Below are 27,841 nucleotides of genomic sequence, written 5' to 3'. Positions count from 1 at the left end.
ATTTATGCAACCAACAAACATGAAAAAAAGCTCATCATCCCTGGTCATTAGAGAAATGCAAATCAAAACCACAATGAGATACCATCTCACCCCAGTTAGAAAAGCGATCATTAAAAAGTGAGGAAACAACAGATGCAGGACAGGATGTGTAGAAATAGGAATGCTTTTACACTGTTGGTGGGAGTATAAGTCAACCATTGTGGAAGATGGTGTGGTGATTCCTCAAGTATCTAGAACCAGAAACACCACTTGACCCAGCAATCCCTTTACTGGGTATATACCCAAAGGATTATAAATCATTCAACCATAAAGACACATGCACATGTATGTTTATTGCAGCACTATTCACAGTAGCAAAGACTTGGAACCAACCCAAATGCCCATCAATGATAAACTGGATAAAGAAAATATGGCACATATACACCATGGAATATTATGCAGCCATAAAAAGGACGAGTTCATGTCCTTTGCAGGGATATGAATGAAGCTGGAAACCATCATTCTCAGCAAACTAACACAGGAACAGAAAACTAAACACCACATGTTCTCACTCATAAGTGAGAGTTGAACAATGAGAACACATGGACACAGAGAAGGGAACATGACACATAGGGGCGTGTCAGGGGCTGGGAGGCTAGGGAAGGGATAGCATTAGGAGAAATATGTAACATAGATGACAGGTTGATGGGTGCAGCAAACCACCATGGCATGTTGTATACCTATGTAACAAACCTGCATGTTCTGCACATGTATCCCAGAACTTAAAGTGTGTGTGTGTGTGTGTGTGTGTGTATATATATATATATAAAAGGCAATAATTCAAATAAAAAGAATGGGCAAAAGACTTAGAAACTTGAAAATAGGGTATACCACTGGCCAATAAGCACAACAAAACATACTCAGCATCATTAGTCATCATAGAAATGCAAGTTAAAATAATAGTGAAATATCACTATATACCCACTAGCATGGTTCTAAGAAAAAAGACTCACCAAACACTGGCAAAAATGTGGAACAATCAGAATTCTAATTCATTGTTGGTGGAATATAAAATAGCACCACCACTTTGGAAAACTCTTTCAAAGTTCACATAAGCTGCAACATAAACTTATCCTATAGCCCAGCAATTCAGGTGCTAGTAAACATTTCATTCCAAAAGAATGAAAACATATGCCCACAAAAAGACCTGTGCACAAATGTTTATTACAATATGATTCACCATAGCTCAAAACTGAAAGCAACCCAAATGTTCAACAGGAAACTGGATTAATAATAAAAGGAAATGGATTACCAACATACACAACAAGAATGAATCTCAAAAACTTCATGCTGGTGACAGGATATAAGATCACTAATAAAAAACAATTGTATTTCTACATACTAGTAATGAATAATCCTAAAATGAAATTAAGAAAACAATCCCATTTATAATGGCAGTAAAACAAAATGCCTAGGAACATATTTAACAAAAAAAGTACAGGACTTTTACACTGAAAGCTATAAAACACTGTTGAAAGAAATTAATGATTATCTACTTAAATGGAAAGCCATCCCATGTTGATATATCAGAAGATGTGACATTGTTAAAATGGCAATATTCCCCCAGATTGACCTACAGATTTAATACAATCACTAGCAAAATCCCAGCTGATATTTTTGCAGAAATTGATAAACTGGCCTAAAATTCACGTGGAAAAAACAAGTTTAAAAAAAGAACAAAGTTGGAGAACTCAGACTTCCCAATGTCAAGCTTACTACAAGCTATAGTAATCAAGACAGTATGGTACTGGCAGAAATATAAGTCAAGGAAACAGAACTGAGAGTCCAGGAATAAACTCTCATAATTATGGTTAACTAACTGTCAACAAGTGTGCCAGGACAATTCAGTGAGGAAAGAATCATCTTTTTCAATAAGTGGCATTGGAATAACCGGGCATCAACATGCAAAAAAAAAAAAAAAAAAAAAAGAAACTCTACCTCACATCATATACAAATATTAACTAAAAATAGATCACTGACGTAAATGTAAGAGCTAAAACCATAAAACTAGTTTAAAAACGGTAGTACATCTTTATAATTCAGGATTAAACAATGATTTCCTACTATGGCATCAAAAGCACAAGCAACAGAAGAAAAACTTCCTCAAAATTAAAACTTGTGCACCAAAAGACACCTTCAAGAAAGTGAAAAAAACAACCACAGAATGAAAAAATAAATTTGCAAATCACTATCCAACAAAGAACTTTCATCAACAATATATAAAAAATTTCTAAGTCAATAATAAAAAGACAAATAACTACTGAAAAATAGGAAAATAATTAGAACAGACATTTATTCTTAAAAGATCTATAAGCAGCTGATATACACATGAAAAGAGTCTTAGTATCACTAGTCTTTAGGAAAATGCAAATCAAAATCACAATGAGATGAGATTACCATTTCACACATATTAGAATGACTATAATAAAAAAGACAGTAACAAATGTTGGTGAAGATATGGATAAAGTAGAAACCTCACACATTGCTGGTGGGAAGGTAGAATGATACTGCTCTTTTGGAAAAGTTTGATAGTTTCTCAAAATGCTAAACATTGTTACCATATAACCCAGCAACTCTACTCCTAGGAAGAAAGGTAGATTCACACAAAAATGTGTATAACAGCATTATTCACAGTAGCCAAAAAGAAGATAGAACCTAAGTGCCCATCAACTGAATAAGGGATAAACAAATGTGGTATATCCATACAACAGAATATTATTCAGCTATAAAAAGGAATGAAGCACTGATACATGCTGTAATACATGATGAGCCTTGAAAATATTATGCCAAGAATCTAATCACCAAAAGCCATACATTACATGCCTCCATCTATGTGAAATGTCCAGAATAGTCCAATTCATATATACAGAAAGACTAGTGATAGCCTGAGACTGGGGCAGGGAAGGGTGAAGCTAGAAAGGGGAGTGACTACTACTGGGTATAAGGTTTCTTTGGGGGATGTTGAAAAAAGTTCCAAAAATAGACTGTGGTGATGGTTGCACAAATCTATGAATTTATGTGAAATATATCTCAATAAAGTTGTAAGAAAAAATTACACTGGGCAAAAGACACAAGATCCAAAATAATATTATGTGAGTTCATATATTAATAAATTCTTCTTCAAACAAAACTCATGCACAATGACAGAAATCAAAGAGCAGTTGGCTGCAAGTGGAAAGATGAGGGGATGAGAGACCTTGGGTAATAAATGTATAGATTAAATGGGTATGTACATTTGTTAAAACTCACTGACCTCTACATTTAAGATTTATATATTCCACTGCAAGTAAATTGCACTTCAATAAAAACATAAAAAACATTCATAACTGAGGTTTATGAAGTGAATATTCTTGGGTTAGCACATCAAGTATTTAAGAAAAAGGGCATTGTGTAGAGAGGGTCCCCAAGACCACCTTCAGGTTTGGTGATTTGTTAAGAAAAATCACAGGTCTCAACATATTGTCATACTCATACCTATAATTTATTACAGTGAAATGGGAAAAGAAAAATCTGCAAAAGGAAAAAGCATATAGAGTAAGTCCAGAGGAAACCAGGTGCAAGCTTCTAAGCATCCTCTCCCCGTAGAGTCATACAGGATGTGTTTAAATGCTCCAGCACGAAACTGTGACAGTATGTGTGAAGTGTTGTTGACCAGTAAACTCATTACAGACTCAGTGTCCAATGTTGGGGGCTGGTCATGTAGGCACCCTCTGTTCAGCACATACTAAGAATTCAGACGCTCAGAAGGAAAGCAATTGTTTAGCACAAACTATAGTGCTTGTACAAACAGATTAAAAACAGTGAGCCACTCATCGTTAGGATATCCATGTTCCCAGACACTAACCAAGGGCTAATCTTGCAAACAAGGCCTTTCTAAGGATAGCACACCTGCTATGCTAACTATTTTCTACACAGGCATGATACCTGCAACATACTTCCAAATGGTTCTGATAATAAGAAATACCAGCACCATTACAACAATACGGAAACAGAAAAAATTAAGTAAATGTGTCAAAATGTTCACAACTGGTAAATCTGGATGAAGCGTTTATGAGAATATTTTGCAGTATTCTTATACTTTCTTCAAATTTGCAATTATCTCAAAATTAAAAGTAAAGAAAAAATTAATAGGGATGAGAAGAATTTTATCCCTAAGGGACAATTTTTTAAAATAAGGAAATATCTAAAAATAACTTCAATAAAAAACACATATACTTACATAAAAAACTACATTATTATACGGAGATATAAAATATTTGAAAGGATTTACATACCATGTAACAAAATGCAAATATTAAATATCACATAGTTTTCTATTAGTCCCAAGTTTTTATAGTGGACATCTGATTCTATCAGTCTAGCATCTTTTTTCCCATTTCTTGTAGCAACAGAATTCTTCTATTGAACCGGACCCATTCCATGAGGCCACTCACATGCAGGACCCATTCTCATGCTTTTTAGGTGCAGCTGACCCTGCTCTCCACAATTCCCTTTCCCCCAAGACCATTTCCACCTAAATGACTAGACCTCAGTGATTTGAACTCCTATACCTCTGGACACAGTAACTGGCTCAGACATAAGCAACTGACTCAAGGTGGGCTAACTAGATAAAGTATTAAAGAGAATTCCTGGTTGCTAAGTTGGAAAAATTAGTCTCGGCTGCCTAGAGCCATCTTACTCACCTTGTAAAGAAACCCAGCAAAACAAGCAGAACCCAAAGATACAGTGCCCAGACAACATAATTTAAGTCCCCTGGATCCCTGGATACAGCAATACCTGAAGCTACCATATCTCTGGAACACTCAGTGACATAATGAATATCTTTCTTTCCTTTCTTTGCTGAAAAAAAAAAACTTAAGCTACCATAATTAGGTTTTTGCCTCTTGTCATCAAGTCTCAACATATAATTAAAATAATCCCAAAACCAATAAAAATATAGATAAATAACACATTAAACAAGGTAGATGATCCTTAAAGTGACTATAGTAAATCTTTGTAACTCAGTTTATGAGCTAAGAAATATCATAAATTAATGAAGAATAAATTATTCAACAATAATGACTAACAGGGAAAACAGTTACTCAAAAAAAAAAAAAACAGAGCCTCACTTCACATCCCGAAAATTAACTGTCCAAAATAGCCCAAATAAAGAATATACCAATACTTACCTATATTATTTTCCAGCCACTGATGTCCTTCAATTAGTTGATCAATTAAGGCAGAATAATGTGCAGTAGCTTCATCAGGCATAACCCAGCCACCTGTCACAATTTCAAGCTGACCATTTTCTATTAAACTAGAGAGAAAATAACAAGTCTACATTAATAAATAGAAGAAAAGTTCAAATGAAAAACTAAACAAGCATAAACATTAAGAACAGCCTTTAAATATAACCAGTATGTATACTAGTTGTCAAAAAATGTTTAAACCAGTGAATGAATTTCAACTTCAAGACCTCATGATAGCACCCGGTGTCTCAGGTGACCCCTGCCCTTCTGCAGGAAAAGCCACGCAGGTCATTCTGGAGGTTCCTTCCACAAGGGTGTAAACTCCCACACAGCCTCAAAGATTCTTAATGTCAAAAGCCACATCTAGTTGGTTTATTTATTTATTTGAGACGGAGTTTCACTCTTGTTGCCCAGGCTGAAGTGCAATGGTGCAATCTCGGCTCACTGCAACCTCCGCCTCCCAGGTTCAAGCGATTCTCCTGCCTCAGCTTCCCGAGTAACCAGGATTACAGGCATGCGCCACCATGCCCCGCTAATTTTGTATTTTTGGTAGAGATGTGGTTTCTCCATGTTGGTCAGGCTGGTCTCGAACCCCCAGCCTCAGGTGATTCGCCCACCTCGGCTTCCCAAAGTGCTGGGATTACAGGGGTTAGCCACCGCGCCCGGCCCATATCTAGTTTATTTCTGAATCTTGCAGAGCCCCTAGAAAAGTGTTTTACACAGAGTATATGCTTGATGTGTGTTTATTGGAGGGCTGTCATTTTAAGCACATTATTTATTTCAATATACTTTTATCAAAAAATCAGTATTTAGTCCTTCTGACACTGATAAGTTAATCATGCAAACTACCCTAAAAAATAACAAGGGTAAAGCTAGTAAATACCACATGGCTCTGGGAATACAGATAACATCATAAAGTACTTTGCTCCAGATTCAGTTGAACTGTAGGCTATAGAGTTTACTTTCCATTACTGAGTGAAAGGCTCTAACAGCGTCATTACTTGTCTATTGGGTATTCCTGTGCCATAATACCATACCAGGTAACATGATCCCTAGTCCTAATAAAATTGTTTTGAGAAGATACTTTCCCCTGAGAAGAAAAAAAAAATCATAAACTATTAAAATTTTGAAATAGTGCCCAAGGAAGCATAAAAGTCAAGAATTTAAGCAAGGTCTGGCACAGTGGCTCAGCCCTGTAGTTCAAGCACTCTGGGAAGCCAAGACAGGAGGGTTGCTTGAGGTAAGGAATTCTAGACCAGCCTGGGCAACATAGGAAGATCCCATATTTACAAAATAAAATTAAAAAGTTAGCCAGGTGTGGTGGTGCACGCCTGTAGTCCCAGCTACTTGGAAGGCTGAGGTGGGAGGATTGCTTGAGCCTGTGAGTTTGAGGCTGCAGTGAGCTATGATTACGCCACTGCGCTCCAGCCTGGGAGATAGAGTGAGACACTGTGTCGAAAAGAAAGAAAGAAAAGAAAGAAAAGAAAAGAAAAGAAAAGAAAAGAAAAGAAAAGAAAAGAAAAGAAAAGAAAAGAAAAGAAAAGAAAAAGAGAAAGAAAGGAAGGAAGGAAGGAAGGAAGGAAGGAAGGGAAAAGAAAGGAAGAAAGAAAGAAAAGAAAAAGAAAGAAAGAAAGAAAGAAAGAAAGAAAGAAAGAAAGAAAGAAAGAAAGAAAGAAAGAAAGAAAGAGAAAGAAAGAAAGGGAAAAGAAAAAGAAAAAAGAAAAGGAAAAAAATTGAGCAAGTATCTATCTTAAGTGTCACAGACTTGCCAGCCTGCAACACGATGGTTTGGAAAATGGGGGAAAATTTCAGAAAGAAGCAAAGCAGCTTTAAAAACGACATACATCACTGGATGCCTACAGCTAACAGCCAACTCTCAAGCCAAATTTAGTTGAAGCAGACCAGAGGCACAGAGGATGAGTAACTATTTTCTACAAAGCATATGACAGAAGCCACATTAACACAACATGTAATTCAAACATATGCATGATCATATAACCAGTAACAGAGTGGATAATGGACATAATTTCTAAAAAAAATCAAATAATAAATTCCCTGCAAAAATTAAAGAAATAAATTTATGTTGCCATGGGGATCACCAACTAATATAATTTCACATGGAGAATATCACTCATTCGAATGTCTAAAGAAACACAATATCCAATCAAACTTCAGATTCTCAAAGGCCCAAATCAAGAACCTACAATGAAGAAGCTGGAAATTTCTAAAAAATGCCCTTAAGAACACAACTAAATTCAAGGCTACTGGTCCCACCTTTACTGTAGATAGACCTATGCATACAATTAGTTCTTTTTCTTATCTTTCTGGTGATCGCCTGATTTAGCCACAGTTCTAGAGGCTATGGACCAAACCTGCCCCTTATGCCTTATGCTTGGCAGCCTGAGATGTCAGGACAGTATGAGATTTAGTATCTAATTATCAAATATGGAAACCTGACTTCATTATTTCAATATATCAATAAATAGGTCTTTTGGAAAATTTCAGATAAAAGTTCAGATATAAATCAAAAACAAACTCTTCGCTGATCTTGAATAGAGAAAAAAACTACAGATTAAGAAAACTAAAAATTAAGTGGAAAAAATTTACTCCAATCATAGAACTTTTCTTTTTTCATCTATATCAGTTTTAATTTACAACATAATTCCTGTCCCGCAGGCATCAATGGTCTTCAAGAAAGTCAACCAGCCAAGAATTACAGTATATACAGTAACTAATTTTCCCAGCTCCATTTGTTAATAATCCATTTCTTCTCCATGATGCCTGGGATGCTACTTTCATCAAAGACTGAATTCTTATCTGTACTTAAAGGTTAAAGACTATTCTATTAATTTTGAGGAGGCATGAAAAACTTCCCACCTATTAAAATGTTTTCCAGCATTTACCTATTTTCTTCTCCCCTATCTTTCCCAGTGTGGCTGGTCTCAACTGCCCTCATAGCTCAGCTCAGAGATGTCTTCATGTGCCCAAAGCTAAACTAACACTCCTACTGTACCCCCCATTCTATCCATCACAGTCTTTATCAGAAACCAAACTTATCTTGTTCATTGTCAGATCTCCACTCTTTCCCTCCTGACCTCTACCCACCATTAGAATGTAAGCTCCAAGAGAGCATGGACTAGAATGTGCTTTGTTCACGTTGGCATGTCCAGCACTCAGAAGCTTGCTTGGCAGATAATGGTCATTCAAATATTTGTTACATAAATGAGGAATTAATGAATAAAGCCATCAGTTTAATATTAGTATTTACCTACAGTTTTTATGTTAGAAGAAGCTTATAGATACTTGCAAAATAAAATAGAAAGAGAAAGGTCAGTCAGAATGAAGTTTCAATTATCTAGGTATGAGATGATATGATCCAGAATATGGTAGTGGTAATTATGAAATATGGAGGAGGAGGAAGACAGGGGAGACATCACATGAAAAAGTATCAATGGTAATTAGAAAATGGCTGAAGATAGATGAAAAGATTAATGTAAATATGACTTAGAATTTTAATTCCAGGTGTCTAACGGAATGGTAGTATTAATACACAGACAGTGCAATTGCGTTGAGAAAGGAAGTCACTTTGTAGTAATGCATATAAATTTGGCCAGGGCTTTTTGATGACAGTGTGACATCCAAAAGGAGTTAAGTGAAAAAGAAGAGTAAGTTTAAGAAAAGGGGCCAATTAAAAAGTTAAGTTTCAAAGAACTATTAACAAAAGAGAAAACAGCGAATGATGAGAAGTTAACAAAAAACAAGCAAAAGGAGAGTCAAAGATCAAGCTGAAGGAAAATATAAGAGAAATGGAGATAAGAAATGCTAAAGGACAAAAATAATAAATCTGAATTTAGTCTGAAACAGTCTAGAAAAGAGTAATAAAGAGCAATCTGTCCTTCCGGTTGGTAAAAGCCATTAAAAAGCTACCATAACTGTGACTTAGAAATAAACACATCAGTGAGTCAGAATAGGAAGTTGAAAAACAGATTTTTAAAAAATATTTACATTATTAAAATAGGCATTGAAGATTTATTAAAAAAAAATAAAAATAAAAATAGAACTACCATATGATCCAGCCATCCCACTACTGGGAAAAACTCAAGTATACCAAGGAAAAAAATCAGTACACCAAAGGGATACTTGGACTTTCATGTTTATTGCAGCACTATTCACAACATGTTTATTGCAGCACTATTCACAACAGCAAAGATATGGAATCAACCTAAGTGTTGATTTAGATGAATGGAAAAAGAAAATGTGGTGTATATATATACACAATGGAATACTATTTAGTCATAAAAAAGTATGAAATCGTATCATTTGTAGCAACATGAATGAAACTGGAGGTCATTCTATTAAGCAAAATAAGCCAGGCACAGAAAGACAAATATCCTATGTTCTCACTCGTATTTGGGAGCTAAAAAAAAAAAAAAAAAAAAAAAGTTGATCTCACAGAAGTGGAGAGTAGAAGGACAGATACCAGAGGCTGGGAAGAGTATTTGACTTAGGGTAGGGATTGGGAAGAGGGGTTAAGAGAGGTTGGTTAATGGGTACAAACATGCAGTTAGATAAAAGGAGTAAGTTCTAATGTTTGACAGCAGAGTAGGGTGACTATAGTTAACAACAATGTATTGTATATTTCAAAACAGCTAAAAGAGGACTGGAAATGTTCCCAACACTTAGAAATGATACTCAAGGTGATGGACACCCCAACCCTGACTTGATCATTACCCATTCCATGCATGTAACAAAATATCACATATACCCCATAAATATGTACAAATATTTGCATCAATTAAAAATATAAAAATACAATAAAACAGCCATTGATTTAGTGGAGAAAGAATGAGTTTTATTTTTTCTTTTTAAGACTCAATCAGAGTGACTTAAAACCAGTTCATAAGAAAATGCCAAGATATTATGTCATGGAAGCCAAGGGATTCATATTTCAAAACACTATGCTCATACAGGTTTTTCAGAAAAATTGCATGAGTAGGTAAAAAATAGGCAAATATATCGTATCATATATAAATGACATCATAATAGGAGGCCAGAAAGCGCATAGGTTTTAGTTCCTCTTAGCATAGTTTCTTTTATAAGATAGAACAAAACATCCCATGGAAGAAAAGAGGCAACATTATTTTAATATGGACCATATTGTAATAGTATGATACCTGATAGAATAATCAGGTTAGTGAGTACTCGTATTCCATTGAACTGCCTGTTTTTCCTAGGGTATTACCCTCTAACCCATCCACAAGAATAGAAAAACAGATAATAAATCAGAAGATTCTCACAAGCAGGAAGGTTTGGTCTGATATAAAATATTTGCTGTGTTGAGCAAAAACACTTGCCATTAACAACAACAACAAAACCCAAAAACATCAGGACACAAATTTGCCCTGAATTCTAGAACATCTATGATAAGCACTTAAGGAAGCATCTGATGAGTGAAAGAAAAACAAGAAATAGTCCCCAAAAAACAAAGAAAATTGTTGACCTAATTATTGAGAAGCATAGCAGTAACCATCATCATTTAGTGATAACTACAAAACCTAGGACTAAAAGTCTTAACAGAAACAATATGTCTGGAAATAATTTAAAAAATATTTACAAGCAATAACAGAAAAGCTATGTTAACCTAAAAAAGTACCATACTTAAAGCCACTGTTGTTAGTGATGATAAAAATAAAATGAAGATGGATTGTAGCTGTACATTCAAGACTAATGATTTTTTTAAAGTAATGAGAAATACCCATATCTATAGAAAAATTTACTTAGAATGAATACAGGCACTTCCAAGTATTTCCATTCACAGTGTTCAACAGGTATCAAATGAACTATTTCTCTGACAGGCAGAGGAATATTAGTGGAGAAAGTTAATTAAAAAAAATTAAAATTTAAATTAAAATTTAAAAAAATAAATTTAATTAAAATTATAAAAAAAAGATGTGCCCACATCATAGGGTTTATTGTTTAGTTTCTACAAAGACATTCTCTGTCTATTTTACATGTACACTTCATGGTATTTCCTAATAAACATGAACTCTAAAGGCCAAAGTGAAAGGATATTGGGTAAGTAAGGGAAACAAAAGGAATATATTTATCTAACAAATCCAGAAACTAAGAAACCAGGAACTAATTTTCAAAATTAACAATACTTGTGTTTCACTTTTTACACTGAGTTGACTTGTAACTAATGGTAAAAGACATTAAAATACCACCATGTTTCTATTTCAATGATGAGAAATTTGGTATAGAAAGCTAAAGAAAATTACTGATCAAAACTAAGCTGAGCATATCTGTCGTTCCTCATTTTACCTAACATGTAGAATTTACTGCAAAGCACAACAAGCTGCAAATCATCTTCTCTGAGTGTCACTTTTTCCCCTATGTAGAATCATCAGACATTTGGAATTTGGTCACACACAGAAGGACACACTCAAAGAGCTTTTCTCCCTAATGGGGAAATTGCTACAGACAACTTAGTAGCAAACAATGCATCATTTAGCAAGCTTCAAAGAATCACAAATTAATTTCACATAAGAAAATCGTTGAATTTCTAATCACATATCTGGAGAAACAGGAAATAATACAAGATGACATACAGTATTTCATCCTTAAATTTAAAAAAAATTTTAAATGAAAAATTCAAAAACACAGAAGCTCCCAATAAATCAATTTATACCCTAAAGACATTCTGCTAATCAGATTGTCTGATTCATATTCCTTTCATGGAGAATATCTAGTAGGCAGGGAAAAAGATTTGTTTTAAAGCCCCTTATATAGTGATAGGGGAAACTCACTGTATACTTTTGAACATTGTTGATACATACCTATACAGATTTAGTGTATGAGGAACAGAGGGCAAATCAGTCATCTCTCATGATTTCTTCCTCATTGCAATCTAGCCACATCCCCTTCTTTCAGCTAGCTGTCTATGCTGTCTATCTACCTGGAATGTTTTCCCTTCAAATATCTGCCTCATTGGTTCTTACAGGTTCATTAGGGGCTGTTACTGGCCACCACATCCCACCCAAATCCAGCCTAAACTGTTATCTTACAGAAAATCTAACTTTTCTTCCATAACATTTACAACAAAATTTAATTGCATATTTGTATGTCTACTATCTTCCTATTCCAACAGGCTGTAAGTACCATGAGTGCAGGAATCACATCAGTTTTGTTCATCATTTAACACTGATTGTTCCTATTAGTATAAAATTGTAAGACATGGGTACCAATAATGCAAAAAAAAAGAGGGCAAAAGATACAATGCAGATATTTCAGAAATAACTGGCTCATAAAAATGACAAGAAATTTAATCTCACTCATAAGGAAATGCAAGTTAAAACTTCATTAAGATGCCACTTTTCACCTATCAGATTAGAAAGATCAAAAAGTTGTATAACACACTGTGATGTTAAGGATGTAGACATAAGTAGTCTCACATACTGCTGGCAATAACTATCAAACTGTAAAATGCATATGTACTTTCATCCATGCTCACTGAAAATGAGTAAGAAAATATTGTATTTTAAAATAAGAGCATTATATACACTAAAGACAAAAGATACACTAAATACATTACCAAGAGGCCAGAAATAAAATTGGAAGTAGTTAAATAACAAGTCCCATTCACATAACAGACTTTACTAAAAGATTCTCCAAGATATATGTTTAAAAAGCACTGGTACAACGCCCATTAGGGATGCCTATTACTTAAAATAATAAAACAGCAAATAAGTGTTTATAAGGATGTGAGGAAACTGGAAATCTGTGCATTGCTGGTGGGATGTAAAATGGTACAGTAGTATGGAAAACAGCATGGTGATGAAAAAATTATGCACGAATCTTGTATTACACATCCTTATACTGCCCTTTGACTCCTTGGTGCAATTCCACATTATTCCCAGGCAGTATACCCTGTAGAAAAGGCATGTCCACTTGCTTGTTCTAAAACAATTTGGGGAAAGCCCTAGAGAATAACATTTTAGGCAACAAAGAGGACAAAATCATACAGCTAAATGTTGATTATATTGTCAGTCAAATGAAACTGCTGTACCCACCCTCTCCCCGCCAGCTCTGCGTTACCTTTGTATAAAATTAGATTATAAATAGAGATCATGGATACAAACAGATGTTTTCAAAGATAAAAGTTAAAAAATTACCTAGATCCCCAAAGTAAGAGATTAGTCAAGTTAACTCATCCATACAGTGACAGAACATTATTCAGCCATTAAAAATGATATCACAGAAAACTAGTGAAATTCATAAATGTTTACAATGTATTTTGCAAAAAAGCATGACATTAAAATATTACAAAAATACAAGAAGCACACGTACAGAATTACTGCCATTTTCATGTCAATGCTTATCATGCTCATATTTATGTCTATGTAAAATGTTTAAATGTTTTACCCTGCCAAAAAAAATACACCTAAATTGACACTGATTTAAAAAAAAATTAAACATAGAATTACTATGTGATCCAGCAGTCCCATTTCTGGAGATGGAAAGAAGGGACCTGGACAGATATCTGCACACCCATATCCATACAGCATTATTCACAGTGGCCAAAAGGTAGAAACCACCCAAATGTCCATCAAAGGACGAATGGATAAATAAGCTGTGGTATGTATTAGGTTGGTGCAAAAGTAATTGCGGTTTTTGTCACTACTTTCAATACATACAGGGGAATATCATGTAGCCTTAAAAAGGAAAGAAATTCTGATACATGCTACAACAAGAATGAGCCTTGAAGATACTATGCTAAATGAAGTAACGCAGACAGAAAAGGACAAAAATTATGTGATTCTAAGTATATAAGGCACCCAATAGAGTAGTCAAACTTGTAGAGACAGAAAACAGAACAGTGGTTGCCAGGAGCAAGAGGAATGGGAATTACTGTTCAATAGATACAAAGTTTGCATTTGGGGTGATGATAAAGTTCTAGAGATGGATGGTAGTAACAGCTGCACAATGATGTAAATGTTGTAATGCTATTGAACTGTACACTTAAAAATTGTTAAAATAGTACATTTTATGTTATGCTTATTTACAATTTAAAAAATAGACCCACTCAAAAAAAAAAAAAAACCAGCACAATGTGCATGGCATGGTATCATTGTATAATATATATGCCTATGCCTTTATGTGCATGTGCATATGTTTTCCCATATATCCATAAAATAAATAAGAGCCTGGTCATAGTAGTTACCTCCTGTGAAAAGAGCAAAATGACAAGGAGACAGGAGTGGCTGAGTACCTTACTTTTCATTGTGTATCCTTTGTATATATTGGGGCATATATTAAAAAGTAAATTAAACCAAATTTTTTTCTCAACTATAAATGCTATAACCTGTGTCTCCTAAGCACTGAAAACTAACACAACTGAGGCCAGATGCGGTGGTTCACATCTGTAATCTCAGCACTTTGGGAAGCCGAGGCTGTCAGATCACTTGAGGTCAGGAGTTCAAGACCAGCCTGGCCAACATGGCGAAACCCCATCTCCACAAAACATACAAAAATTAGCTGGGTATGGTGGCACATGCCTATAATCCCAGCTACTTGGGAGGCTGAGGGAAGAGAACTGCTTGAACCTGGGAGGCAGAGGTGGCAGTGAGCCAAGACTGCAACACTGCACTCCAGCCTAGGCAACAGAGTAAAGCTCTGTCTCAAAAAAAAAAAAAAAAAAAAAAAAAGTAACAGAACTGTAGCTTAAAAATAGTCATGAAAATTTATTTAAAAATATATCTTGGGGCCAAGTGCAGTGGCTCACACCTATAATCCCTGTGCTTTGGGAGACCAATGCAGGAGGATCACCTCAGGCCAGGGGTTTGAGGACCAGCCTGGGAAATACAGTAAAACCTATCTCTACAAAATTATAAAAATTAGCTAGGCATGGTGGCATACACCTGTAGGTCCTAGCTACTCAGGAGTCTGAGGTTGCAGTGAGCTATGATAGCACCACTGCACTCCAGCCTGAGTGACAAAGACCCTGTCTCTAAAATTAATTAATTAATAGAAATAATAAATTTCTCATATGGTTCAATAATTTCTGCAAAGTTTTAATAAGCAGGGGATGTACTTTAAATCTTTCACTGTAAACAATACTTTATTCATAAAATGCTCATTCAAAATAAGTTGAAAAATGTGAAAGACGTTAAAGAATAAAATTTAAAAACTCACTACCTTGATATATATGCACAAAGGGTTATGGTAGCCAGAGTTTTTAACCAAGTTAATTTACTTAACATTATACCATGAACATCTTTCCATATCGAGAAACATATATCATTATGTTTACTGTATTGTATTATTGTATTTAATGTATTGTATGTTTATATTGTATTACATTTTCTAAAATATTTTTAATTGAGAAATAACAATATACAATACACATATTTTCAGTCTCATGAATTCTGATAACTGTAATCACTATCCAAAATAATATATAGACTACTTCCACCAATTCGGAGTTCCCTCATGCCCCGCTCCACTCCATGCTCGCCCACTCACCCTGCCCCCAAAAAACATTCTGACATTCCATTTCTATCACAATAGATCAGTTGAGTCTCCTCTCAGAATTCATAAAATGGAAATCAAACAATATTTACTCTTCTGTCTCACTTCTTCTGCTTAACATTTGTGAGACTCATCCATATTACTGTGTATTTCAGTAATTTATCATTTTTTTACTGCTAGGTATTGTGTTGTATGAATATACGACAATTTTTTAATCCATCATCTGCTGAAGGACATTTAAACTGTTTGCAGTCTGAAGTTACTAGGAAAAAGCCTGTATGAAAATGTCTGTACAAGTCTTTTTGTGAACATTTTTTCATTTCTCTTGGGTAAATTCCTAGGAGTGGAGCTCCCAGATCACATGGTATATATTTTAAGTTTGGAAAACTCTTTGGAGGCTTTTCAGAAAGTCGCCCCCATTTTACATTCCCACCCGCAATATATGAGAGTTTCTGTTGCTACACATTCTTGCCAACTTTTGACGTTGTCATCTTTTTTATTTTAGCCATTCTAAAAGGGTTGGAAACAGTATCTTCTAGAAGTTTTGATATGTATCTCCCTGATGGCCATGATTTATCCAGCTTCTACACACACACACCCTCGCTGCGCACCCTCCCCAACTGCTGCTGTCTAATAAACGTCTTTCAGGTGTTCAAACATGCCTTTGTTAATCCCTGGCCCATAATCACCATTCTCTTCTCACAACCTGAAATTCCTTCTCTGCCCTCTGACACCCATTTCTTGACTGGCTAGTTCTAGTCATCATTCAGGTTTAAGCTTGAATATCATTTGCTTCAGGAAGCCTTCCAAGACCCCCTTCTTGCCTCTATAGAAGAAAACCCTTTATTGTTATACTGTGTTGTGTTTAATTACACGTCTTCCCTGCTGTTTTCTGAGGGCTGGGACCAGGTCAGTCTTGCTTACCTCCTACATTTCTGGAGCATAACACAATAAATATTTGCTGAATGAATGGCAGAAGTAAATAAGGGAAAGCTTCATAGATGAGGTAATATTTCAGCTGAGTGTTGAAAATGAGTAAGACTGAAATTATCCAGTGCACAAAAGGAAAAAAATAAAAATCCAAGCTGAACACACACAAATTCCTAAGAAGCATGAAATAGCATGTGTCTGAGGTCACCCGTGGCTCAGAATGCCTAAGAGTAGAATGTGACGCAGGAAGTGACTGAGATAAGGATGAGCAAGTTGGGAGGAATCAGACAGAAAAAGTCAGTATGCGTCAGGCAAAGGATAGTGGCCTGTGCCTTTTGAGACTGAAGCACCACAAAGCATTTTAAAGCAAACATGGTGGGACTCATATATTAGAAAACTAACTCTGTTGACGAAATGGCAGACACTTAGAAGTGGCACAGCTGGAAATGGAAAGACCATTTGGAGGTTTTCACAACAGTATGAGACGAGCAATGGAGATGAAAAGCAGGGGTCAGAGTCTGGAGGCACTGAAGAGGCAGAAGTCACAGAGCTTAGGGACTAACTGGATGTCACAGGAAAGGGAGGTGGAAAAGGCAGAGCACCACAGAGGTGAAGACTATTTGCCCACTATTTCTGGGGCAAGACTGCCTGGCTTGGGTCCTATTTCCACACTTACTAGCTGGGTGACCTTAGGCACTTTCCTTAACACCTCTGCCTCAGATCCCTCAACAGGAGAATGAAGGTGATAAAGAACCTTAACTCAAGAGAATGCTAAAGGATTGGCTGAATAAATACACGAGTGCTTATCTCTTACTATTGCCACTAACTAGAGAACAAGAAGTCCAGGTTGGATCTTTAGATCTGGAAGTAGTCCAAATGCCTGGTAATTAAAACAACAGTGTGGAAAAGCATGCAAAATGAAGAAAACTAAGCAGTGTTCCCCAACAGGCGAGAACAGGAATATTTGGGAAGTAAGCAGAAGAGGAAATCAGAGAGATGATGAAAAATGAATGGCCAGCAGTTGCCAGAATAGACCCGAAAGTGAAAGAGCTCAAGGTCACTTCAAAGCTAAAAGAGGAAAGAATTTCGAGGAGAATGGAGTGGTCGATGTCAATGCTGCAAAAAAATCCTCTCTGAGGCTTAAGAAAGTATCCAAGGGATGGACGGAGCACCTGAGCAGTCCCTCATGGCTTTTACAGGTCTCCATGACATAAACAGATGCCAGTGGTTGAAGGGAATGAGAGGTGGAAGGATAGCCGTCTCACTCAAGACGAACTGGAATTGAAAAGGTAGGGATAGAACATATGCTTTCTAAAATAAACGTAAACCACTGCTTCGACTATTAGAACTAAAGTTATTTTAGACCCTGGTGCATTTCTTTCAGTGCTTTGATGAAATGCTAAATATCTTTAGATTCTAAACTCAATCCAAATCTGCAAATGACTCTTGAGTATCACAAGACACACTGTAACTTCCCATTGCTCTATAAATTTTACAGCAACCTTCAGTTAAATACCATAAAATCCAACCTGTATAAAATGTATAATGAATTAGTCCGTATAAGAACATTAATAGTCCAATTTCTTAGAAAACCCAAGATGCACATTAGTTAAGTTTGGATTCTTATTTAAAAATGTAACATCAAATATTTCTCTGATTTTAAGAAGCAAGCAGAGATAGTTGAGAAGACAGTGGAAGGTTCACTTAAATATGAACCTGGGGAAAAAATGTAAGAAGATAATACAAAGATTACATAAATAAAGAGTTTGCATTCTTGCTAAAGCAATGAAACCCACCAATTTGGTGAAGATAAAAAGTCTATACTAACTGATGGTGCCTTCCTCCCAGCACACATTTGGAGGCCCTTTTCACACTAAAAGATCCACAAAGAGAAACTGGTCAAGACTTTGGTGAATATATAAACTGTTCTTAGGTTCTAATAACTCGTGGGTTTCTCCACTCAACACTGGTCTCAATAGCAAGAGCAGATGCAATATAAAAGCTGTTCCAGTATCTCAGAGCCCAGAGAGGAACAATGAATATGTAACATGCTGTGTGCTAGTCAAAGGAAAGGCTAAGGCTAATGTTTCAGCTGCCTGACTCTCAATAAGGGTTCACATTTTGATGTATTATAAACATCATGCAGTATTTAACTGCATTTAGCCAAAAATATTCAAATGTGAAGCCTAAAAAGTTTAAGAAAATTACACCACCAATCATTTTCAAAATTAAACAAGCGTAGAAGACAATACACTGATTATCTAATGGAAGGCAGCTTCTTTTAAATCCACTGGATATGTATTACCAGTAGGTACCATGATTATAATTGATTAAATTATTTCAGTTCACACGAAAAAACAGAAAATATAGATGCTGTTTATATAGATCGCTCTTTAGTTAACTAGATTTTCACTTCTAAAAGCTTATAGAGTTGAATAATAATGCTGCTAGGGGGAGGGGATAAGAATCAAACAAGTACTGCTAGAATAGATTATAAGGATCATTTGAGTTATGTTTCCGTTAAGTTCCCACAATCAATTGGTATTCTTTAGGGACAATGAAAGCTTACGTGGAACTCTGCTGGAATTAACAGGTTCTGCTCTGCAACAGCTAGCTTGCAAATTTAGGTACAGATATTTAATCCACAGCTCATCTTCAAAAAGAGAAAAACAAGCCACTGCATAGGCATTACACTAGAAGTCACACAAAAAAACTATTAGTAATGCCACTTAGTACAAGCTCAGAATTTTAAATAACAGGAGCAAACTTAAACATCTATTAAGTTTTCCTCTGAAAACATACATTTAAGCAACTAACACTAAGAATGTTTCGTTCAATTAAGTGGGGAGGAATGCTATTACCCTAGTTCTACAAACAAATGTAATAAGTGAATAAAAGTGAATTATTATAGCTAGAAGAGACAGAGCTTTAGCAAATCTTGACCAGAAACAGAATTCATCTGCCCTAATCTGGCTATAAAACCATTTTTCCTTCAAGCAAAATGATACTGTTGACGATCAAGCCTATTTTCCAGAACATTTTCCAATGCCAAAAAAGCTGTTCTCACTCAGAAGTCTGAGTGAGACAAATCTGAGTGAGACAAAGATTGAGCACTAGATTCTAATCTGCAGTCCCCTTCAATATCTTACCATATTTTATCTTTAATATTGGACTGATTCATGAAATTGCCATTTTTGTATATCAAAAGTAGTCAAATATCGGCAACTTATATGGTTCAACCTAAGAAAAATAACCAAAAGAATAAAAAAAAGGGGGGGGGGGGGACTTGCATCCAGGTAGAGTCAGGAGAAAGAGGCCATCCGCAGGCCACAATTGGCAGCATTTCTGACAGATATGGTACAAGTAAAACTGAAATAATTCAAGTATTGACCTGCAACTGCCCTGCATGAAAAATTAGCATGAAATCCCAGCATAAATAAGAAGATTCTGAGAGATTCTGTCAACAGCTCCTAATCTGAAGGGCCAAGGGCTGAGGCAAAGCTGAGTCTTGGGACAGATACTAATCACAGACTCTTCACCCTCATGGCACTTGTGTGAGCCTCCCTCTGCAGAAGTCTCTCTGCCCATGCACTGTGACTGCTGCAGAGGCAGTCTCCTTAATGAAGCCATGCTGGGAGAGAGCCAAGCATGGCTGGCCTCACCTGACCACAAGCAGCAGGCAGCAGACCCAGTTTCCTTCTGAGGTGGCTGGACTTTGTGAAGCAGCATCTTCAGACACACATCTCCTACCTGGCTTACAGGCCACACAAAAACAAAGCTAGATGGAGAAAGCCAGCCCTAGGCTCAGCAGCTACACCAAAGAAACAGAAAACCTTTCATAGATGGGGCACTCCTTTTCCAGATCTTCTCATAGCCCCAGCTCCACTCTTCTCTCATTCTGTCCTATTTACAACCAGGGCACCTTCCCCAACTGCTGATCCCTGATTCTCATGTAATCTTGCAGGATGTAATTCTCCAACAGAGGAACTAAGGAGAAATCCTAAGCTCCTATCAGCTAGCTTTCTGGTTTGCAAGCAATACAAACTGACTCTGGATACTGTCTTGAACACACAGAACTGAAGACAGGATAAAAGTCCAGGCTTAACAAAGGGCTGGAGGAAAATGAGAAATCATGCTGCAGGGAACACAAGGATCTTATCACAGGAAGAGTCTTGCAAATGCAGGTGCTGTGAGGAATGACCAGTAAACATTCTTCTGTGTCTGCTTCCCTCCCTCCATCTGTCGGCCCTCACTTCACTCTCTAAAGATTCAAAGCCCTGGGAAATAATATGCTGATTAACTGAGCTGACATCACAGCTGACTTGTCTGGGCTAGGCAACAAGGAGGAGGAGCTGACTTCCTTGGGTAAGAGACCACTTCCCAAAAGGAAATCAGGTGAAATGGACGCTGGTCAGCCAGTAACAACTAATACCCACAGCAAGGAAACTGAAAGTATTTGGTTAGAAAAGAAAGTGATTCAAGGCAAGTTACACCATGTTTTGGGACAAATTTCAGGTGTGGATACAGCTGTTGTTGCTCACAGATAAATAAAAAGGAGGGAAATACTTGGACTTACGGACAACAATACAAAAATCACAGAAGTAAAGTTAGAACCAAACACTCAAAGCCAGAAAAGACTCAATACCAGAGTACTGAACTGAGGGGGTGGCAGGGAAGACTCTTAGGAAAAATCTCCCAAAACACAGTAAATACAACAAATTAAAAATGCATATGAAAAAGAGAGACTAGAGACACAATAACAAGGTACTTGAATTCTAAAACAAATGAAACAAAAGCAGTAGTAAATTAGTAAGTACAGAACACAAAAGCTAAAGAAACATTTGAATTGATAGGTGGAAATCTTAATGAAAAGTTATACATACCTAGATATATAACTTAGTGAAAATTTAAAATTTCATAAATAAAGTAAGTGAACACGGGGAAAAAGTTACCTTCAATGAAGCATTATATAAGAAAGTTTTAAGAGAAAAGAGAAAAAAAATTATAGTTAAAATCTTACCATTATAGGAACTAAGCACAGTGGCTGATATCTGTAATCCCAGCACTTTGGGAAGCTGAGGCAGGTGGATCACTTGGGCCCAAGGGTTCAAGATCAGCCTGCGCAACATGGCAAAATCTCATCTCTACAAAAAATACAAAAATGAGCCACCGTGGTGGTGTGCGCCTGTAGTCCCAGCTACTGGAGGGCTGAAGTGGGAGGATCACCTGAGCCCAGGAGGTTAAGACTGCAGTGAGCTGTGATCATACCACTGCACTGCAGCCTGGGAACAGAGTGGAACTCTGTTTCAAAAAAAAAAATTAAAAATTAAAAGAAAAGTCTCCCATTATAGACGACTTCAGCATTAAAAATTACATATGGTATCCAGGAGAAATACTCACAGTCTCAAATAAAAGTTAAAAAAGCACTAATGTTTACTGGGATTTTAAAATGTGCCAGGCATTGTGCTAAGCATGGTGTTTGAATTAATTCAATCCTCATAAAAACCAACAAAATTGGTGTCAATATTATCCTCATTTGACAAATGAAGAAACTGAGGTATAGAGAAGTTAAATAACTTGCTCAAAGCCACACAGTAGATGGGACTTGGCAGAATTTGAATCTAGGCAGCCTGGTCCCAGTTCCCAGCCTTTAGAACCACCAAGCTGACTGTCCTTCAAGTAAAAAGGACAGCAAACTCAAGCAAACGAACAACAAAAGAGTGGTAGTATAACATTATTAATTATAAAAAGGAGAAAAGATGGTGTCAGTGATGATACATACAGTTTACAATGAAGAAAAATAAATCTTAGTCTAGGAGGGCCCACCTTGCAGTCCCTGCCCCACAGTAGATGTTCGGGAAGTGTCTGTTGAATGAATGAATGAGCTAAAACAGAAGCCAAAAAAGATCAGGCAAGAATGGAAAAAAAAAAAAAAAAAAAAAAAAACATAAAATACTCAAAAAATAAAAGCTGATAGGGGAACAGTAGCAAAAAATAAGTACAGTCAGTTCTGCTATAAACACTTGTTTTAAAAATGGGAATGAGTTCCCAGGTGATTGATTACATGAGGAAATAAATTTTGCCTTGCTATGCACAATTTAGTCTCCAAGAAACATTAGATGAAGGTACAAAACTTCACTCAGCTGAACAAAGCTGTATAAGGAATGCACAAGGCACACGCACACATCTCAAACATCTACCAGCTCCCTCAGTTCATCAAGGGTTATGAGCCACAGTCATCCACATCTGCATTCAACTTTCCAATAGATTTCAGCTAACCTACTTGCCATCACTTCTCAGTAATAACTCAAATCTATATTCCTTCCAATACACCCTTCCACAATCAAACTTTAGGCCTTTTTCAAGGTAAACTGACATATTTATTTATGCATTTTTTAACCAATTTAACACAGGTAAAACTGGATTAGCATCTTTATTTGGTTTCCATGTTCTGTGTGTGTCTACATTACTAATGAAGTTTTAGACTGCTATGCTCTAACTATACTTTTTCATGAGCCCTGGGTTTAATATTGCACAATTTTGCATAACATGATTTTTAAGAACGTGTATGCAATATGACAGCAAAACTGACTGTACGAAGATAAAATTAGCAATTGTAAAATACTGAATTAGCAGATACCAAACTCTGTATTCTACAAACCCCACCTTTTCAAACACCAGTAGAAGCTTCATCAACATTGATTACACATTAAGTCACAAAAAAAAAAAAAAAAAAAATTCAAAAAACTCTAAAGAATAAAAAGTGTACAGGCCAGGGACAGTGGCTCATGCCTGTGACCCCAGCACTTTGGGAGGCCGAGGCAGGTGTTCAAGAGTTCAAGACCAGAGTTCAAGGCAGGTGTCATGAGTTCAAGACCAGCCTGGCCAACATGTTAAAACCCCGTCTTTACTAAAAATACAAAAATTAGCCAGGCATGGTGGCGGGTGCCTGTAATCCCAGCTACTCGGGAGACCGAAGGAGGAGAACCACTTGAACCTGGGAGGCAGAGGTTGCAGTGAGCTGAGATCACGCCACTGCACTTCAGCCTGGGTGACAGAGCGAGACTCAGTCTCCAAAAAAAAAAAAAAAAAAAAGAAGAGTATACAGTCCATATTCTATGGCCATAAGACATTAAAGCTAGTTTATGATAAAGTATAACTGGAAAAAATAGCACTTGCAAATTGAAAATTATTTTTCTAACATACTTCAGTCAAAAAGAAAACAGTAGTAATTAATATTTAGGAAAAAATACAATAATGAGAAAATAGCATATAAAAACATAAAAGCCAGTCACACTATTGCTAAGAGGTAAACACACAGATGAACCTATTAAGTGGACTGGCTCATTTAGCCTTAGTGAAAGTGAGTAGAAGGAATTAGGAAAGATGAAAGCAGACAGGTCAAGAGTAAAAATTGGTAAACTATAAATAGGTTCTAGGAGAGTAAGGTGGGCAAAAACCAACAAAATTAAGTAAATCAAAATGAAGAAAAAAATCAGATTCCCAAAAGAAGTAACAAAAAAGTAAAAATAACTACAGATGGGATAAATTCTTAAAATCAGAAACAATCTGAGTACCTATAAAATTATTTTCTTAGAAAATACGAAATATTATTCATGCTCAAGAAGTAAGGTAAGACCTAAAGACCTAAAAAAAAATTTTTTTTTTAGAGTTGAGGTCTTGCCCAGTCACCCAGGCTGGAGTGCAGGGGCATGATCACAGCTCACTGTAGCTTCTAATTCTTGGGCTCAGGTGATCCTCCTACCTCAGCCTCCCAAGCTACTGAGATTATAGCCATTAGCCACTGCACTTGGCAAAAAATTTAAAACTTAATCAAAAAATTGCCTTTATAAAACAAATACCAACGCTTATGTGGTTTTACAGGACAGTTATTAATGTTTAAAAGGTTGCAAACTAGTATATCTAAACTACAGATTCAGAAATGCTGATGTGATCTGTTTGGCACTGTGTGTGTGTGTCTGTGTGTGTTTATGCATACACATGTGTGCATATCCTGGTATATTAATCTAAATTAATAGCTAACATTTCAATGTAAAAACTCTAGGTATTTTACATAATATTTTGGAATTCTAGCTTGTCTTGAGTAACTGGAGGGATATCCTGACAACTCTGGTTCCAGTGGCAGCATATGGCTAGAATGGATGTGGCTAGCCCCTTTGGATGAGGTAGTTAATTAATCCCAGTACCGGTAGAAAATATACCCTTCACTTAAAGTACCTTCCTAGTCAAACCTGTAAGCATTTTAAGCCTCCTATCAGAAGGGGAAAAAAAAAAAAAAAAAAAAAAAACTCCAATGGAAATTATAAAAACTCAATTCTCCCCAAATTATCTTTAAATGTTTACATCAATTTTCATCAAAATCCAAAGAGATTACTTTTTTGATGGAGTACGAAGAATTTAACAAATTAATTACAAAGCACTTTGGGAAAATTAAATGTTCACTCATTGAAAGAACTTTTTAATACTGTTAAGAATAATGTATCATATATTTCAAAATAACTAAAAGAGGAAAATTCCAATGTTCCTAACACAAGAAAATGATAAATGTTTGAGGTGACAGATATCCCAATGACCCTGATTCGATTATATATTATATGCTTATATTAAAACACCAGATGTACCCCATAAACATGTACAACTATTATGTATCCATAATAACTAAAAATATTAAAAACAAAAAGACGAGAGGGAACTTCAACTGTCAGTTAATGAAATATATTATAAAGGCACAACAATTACAGTCAAACAGGAAAGTCCATGAAACAGGTCAAAATGCCCAGGAACTAATGCATATTTAAATATAATAAAGATTGCACTTCAAATCACTAGAAAAGGATAGACTAATTCAATCTTGGGAAGGCAGGATGGCGCAGTGTGCAAAGGAGGCAGCCTCTGGAGCTGCACAGCCTGGACCACACGGAATGCCAGGCTGCCCTGTGACCCTGGACGAGTCAGTGTCCTGATATGTAAAACAAGGATAACAATTGTACCTATTTCACAGAATTGTTTAGAAGATTATTAGTAACAATTTGTAAAGTGCTTAGAACAGGGACTAAGACAGTAAGTGCTGTATAGGTTACATTAAATAAATTAAAGAAAATAATTCATTATAAGATAATTCTTAACTCCAGGGGATACACGGAGATCAGAAAACCTCCCATCGTAACATAATTTTTTTAAAATCAGTTTTTTAAAAAGTGAATGGTAAAAAATGAAATTAGGAAGAAAAAAAGCACTATTTATTTGACCTCTAGATTGGAGAAAACTTTTTAAAACATGACAGCAAAAGCAGTATCTAAAGAAAACAGAATAATAGATTTGAGTAGATAAATGTGTTAAAATTTTGTATATCAAACACTAAAAGATGAAAATAAATATTTGAGGAAAAATACGAGTTAAGGAATATGTGTATATAAATACTCCTACAAATCAGTAAGAAAAAGTACAATAAGCAAGTCACAAAAATCTTAACCTGTATGAGAAAATATGCAACACTGTTACCAATAAAAATTAAAATGAAAATGAAATTTTTCAACCATCAAATTGGCCAACAATTTCAAAAATTATATTGCTGACTAAAAAGCAAATAAATTGATACTTTCTGTATGGAAGATTGAAATATACATTGAAACAAACTATACAGGAGTCACTTTAACTATATGCTTAAAAAAAACTTTTAAACTATTAAGCCACTTTGACCTAGTAATTCCATTTGTGGGACAAAGTTGGAACATAGGATTTTTTTCCCCCAAGGCAGAGTCTCGCACTGTCACCCAGGCTGGAGTGCAGTGGCACTATCTTGGCTCACTACAACCCTCTGCCTCCTGGGTCCAAGCATTCTCGTGCCTGAGCCTCCCGAGTAGCTGGAATTACAGGCGTGAGCCACCATACCTGGCTAATTTTTTTGTATTTTTAGTAGAGACAAGGTTTCACCATGTTGGCCAGGGTGGTGTTGAACTCCTGCCCTCAAGGGATCCGCCCACCTCAGCCTCCCAATGTGCTGGGATTACAGCAGTAAGCCACTGCTTCCAGTGGAAACAGGATTTAAATGGAAAAGTTTCAAATGGCTTTTTCAGAGATGAAACAAAATCAATGAAAATGGTATGTGAAGAAATATTTTAAGTTTCAGATATAAAGCTAAGAATTTTCACCATCTAAAAATTCAATGCTTAGTTCATTGTACAATTAAGCTTTAATATTATCAAATTCCAAAAAAGTTTTAAAACAAACCTTTTAACAGCATCCTTCTTCTGAATATCTATAATATCCCACCACTTTGAAAGGTAAGAGATCTCAGACCAAATAAACTTCCTCCGTGAGTCTTCTTTCAGCTTTAGGACCATGTTATTAAAAATATACTGAGTCTTGTCTCTAAAGTAGTCATTGAAAGTCTTCAACCAACCTAAATCAAGACACAAATATACCACAAAGGTCTAATTCGTATGGTTGATTTCAACTCAGTCACATTCCATTGCATTACTTTGGACATCCTCAGAAGTTTCATTCATAGACATATTTTTAAAATTAACAGGTGTTTTCAATTAATGAAACTCCATTTTAGTTGTCATGGGACTCAGAAACCCACTAATATTAAAACAATGAAAACACTCGTGAAAACTGCACAAATTCAGATAGAAATGAGAAAAATAAGATAGATGACCTAAGGCCAAAAAGCAGTTATTTATATCTTAACAATTATAGTATCTAATTCAATTTTTTATCTCTAGTTTAATGAACATTTTTTCAATTTTAAAAATCTAAACAGTGTTAACAAGTTGGCAGTACTCCTAACAGGGGATCCAAATTTTATCCTCTTCTCATGCCACATCTAAAATTCTTCACCCATTAAATAAGTTAAACTAAGAAAAAAGAGATCGCAAGTATAAACTATACCTAAAAGCTTGCAGCAGACCAATAAGGTAATCACAGCATAAATATGAACAATGAGAAGTAGAATTCTGCAAAATACAGGCATTTGTTCCCAAAAGCTGCTCATTATTCAATTCTTTAGAAGCACAAAGTAACACTAATCAAACAACAAATGCGAATGCATATAGGTAAAATTTTTCAAAAAGAGAATTGTAGATGTTGACAGC

The 27,841-nt window shown here is 35.8% G+C and overlaps 1 protein-coding gene across 4 annotated transcripts in view; it reads right to left on the bottom strand.

Moving 5' to 3' along the window:
• The window catches only part of MAN2A1 (mannosidase alpha class 2A member 1), a 177,381-nt gene that overhangs the window by 110,127 nt on the left and 39,413 nt on the right, over nucleotides 1-27,841 (bottom strand). For all 4 annotated transcript variants that reach the window (XM_055298143.2, XM_063612895.1, XM_063612896.1 and 1 more), the window contains 2 exons: nucleotides 26,976-27,147; nucleotides 5,208-5,335 (listed from right to left, as the gene is read on the bottom strand). In XM_055298143.2, the coding sequence (XP_055154118.1) occupies nucleotides 5,208-5,335; nucleotides 26,976-27,147 (300 nt within the window). The remainder of the gene's footprint in view (nucleotides 1-5,207; nucleotides 5,336-26,975; nucleotides 27,148-27,841) is intronic.

Source organism: Symphalangus syndactylus, chromosome 11, assembly GCF_028878055.3.
Source record: "Symphalangus syndactylus isolate Jambi chromosome 11, NHGRI_mSymSyn1-v2.1_pri, whole genome shotgun sequence".
Taxonomy (NCBI): domain Eukaryota; kingdom Metazoa; phylum Chordata; class Mammalia; order Primates; family Hylobatidae; genus Symphalangus; species Symphalangus syndactylus.
This window is presented reverse-complemented; position numbering and strand designations above follow the sequence as displayed.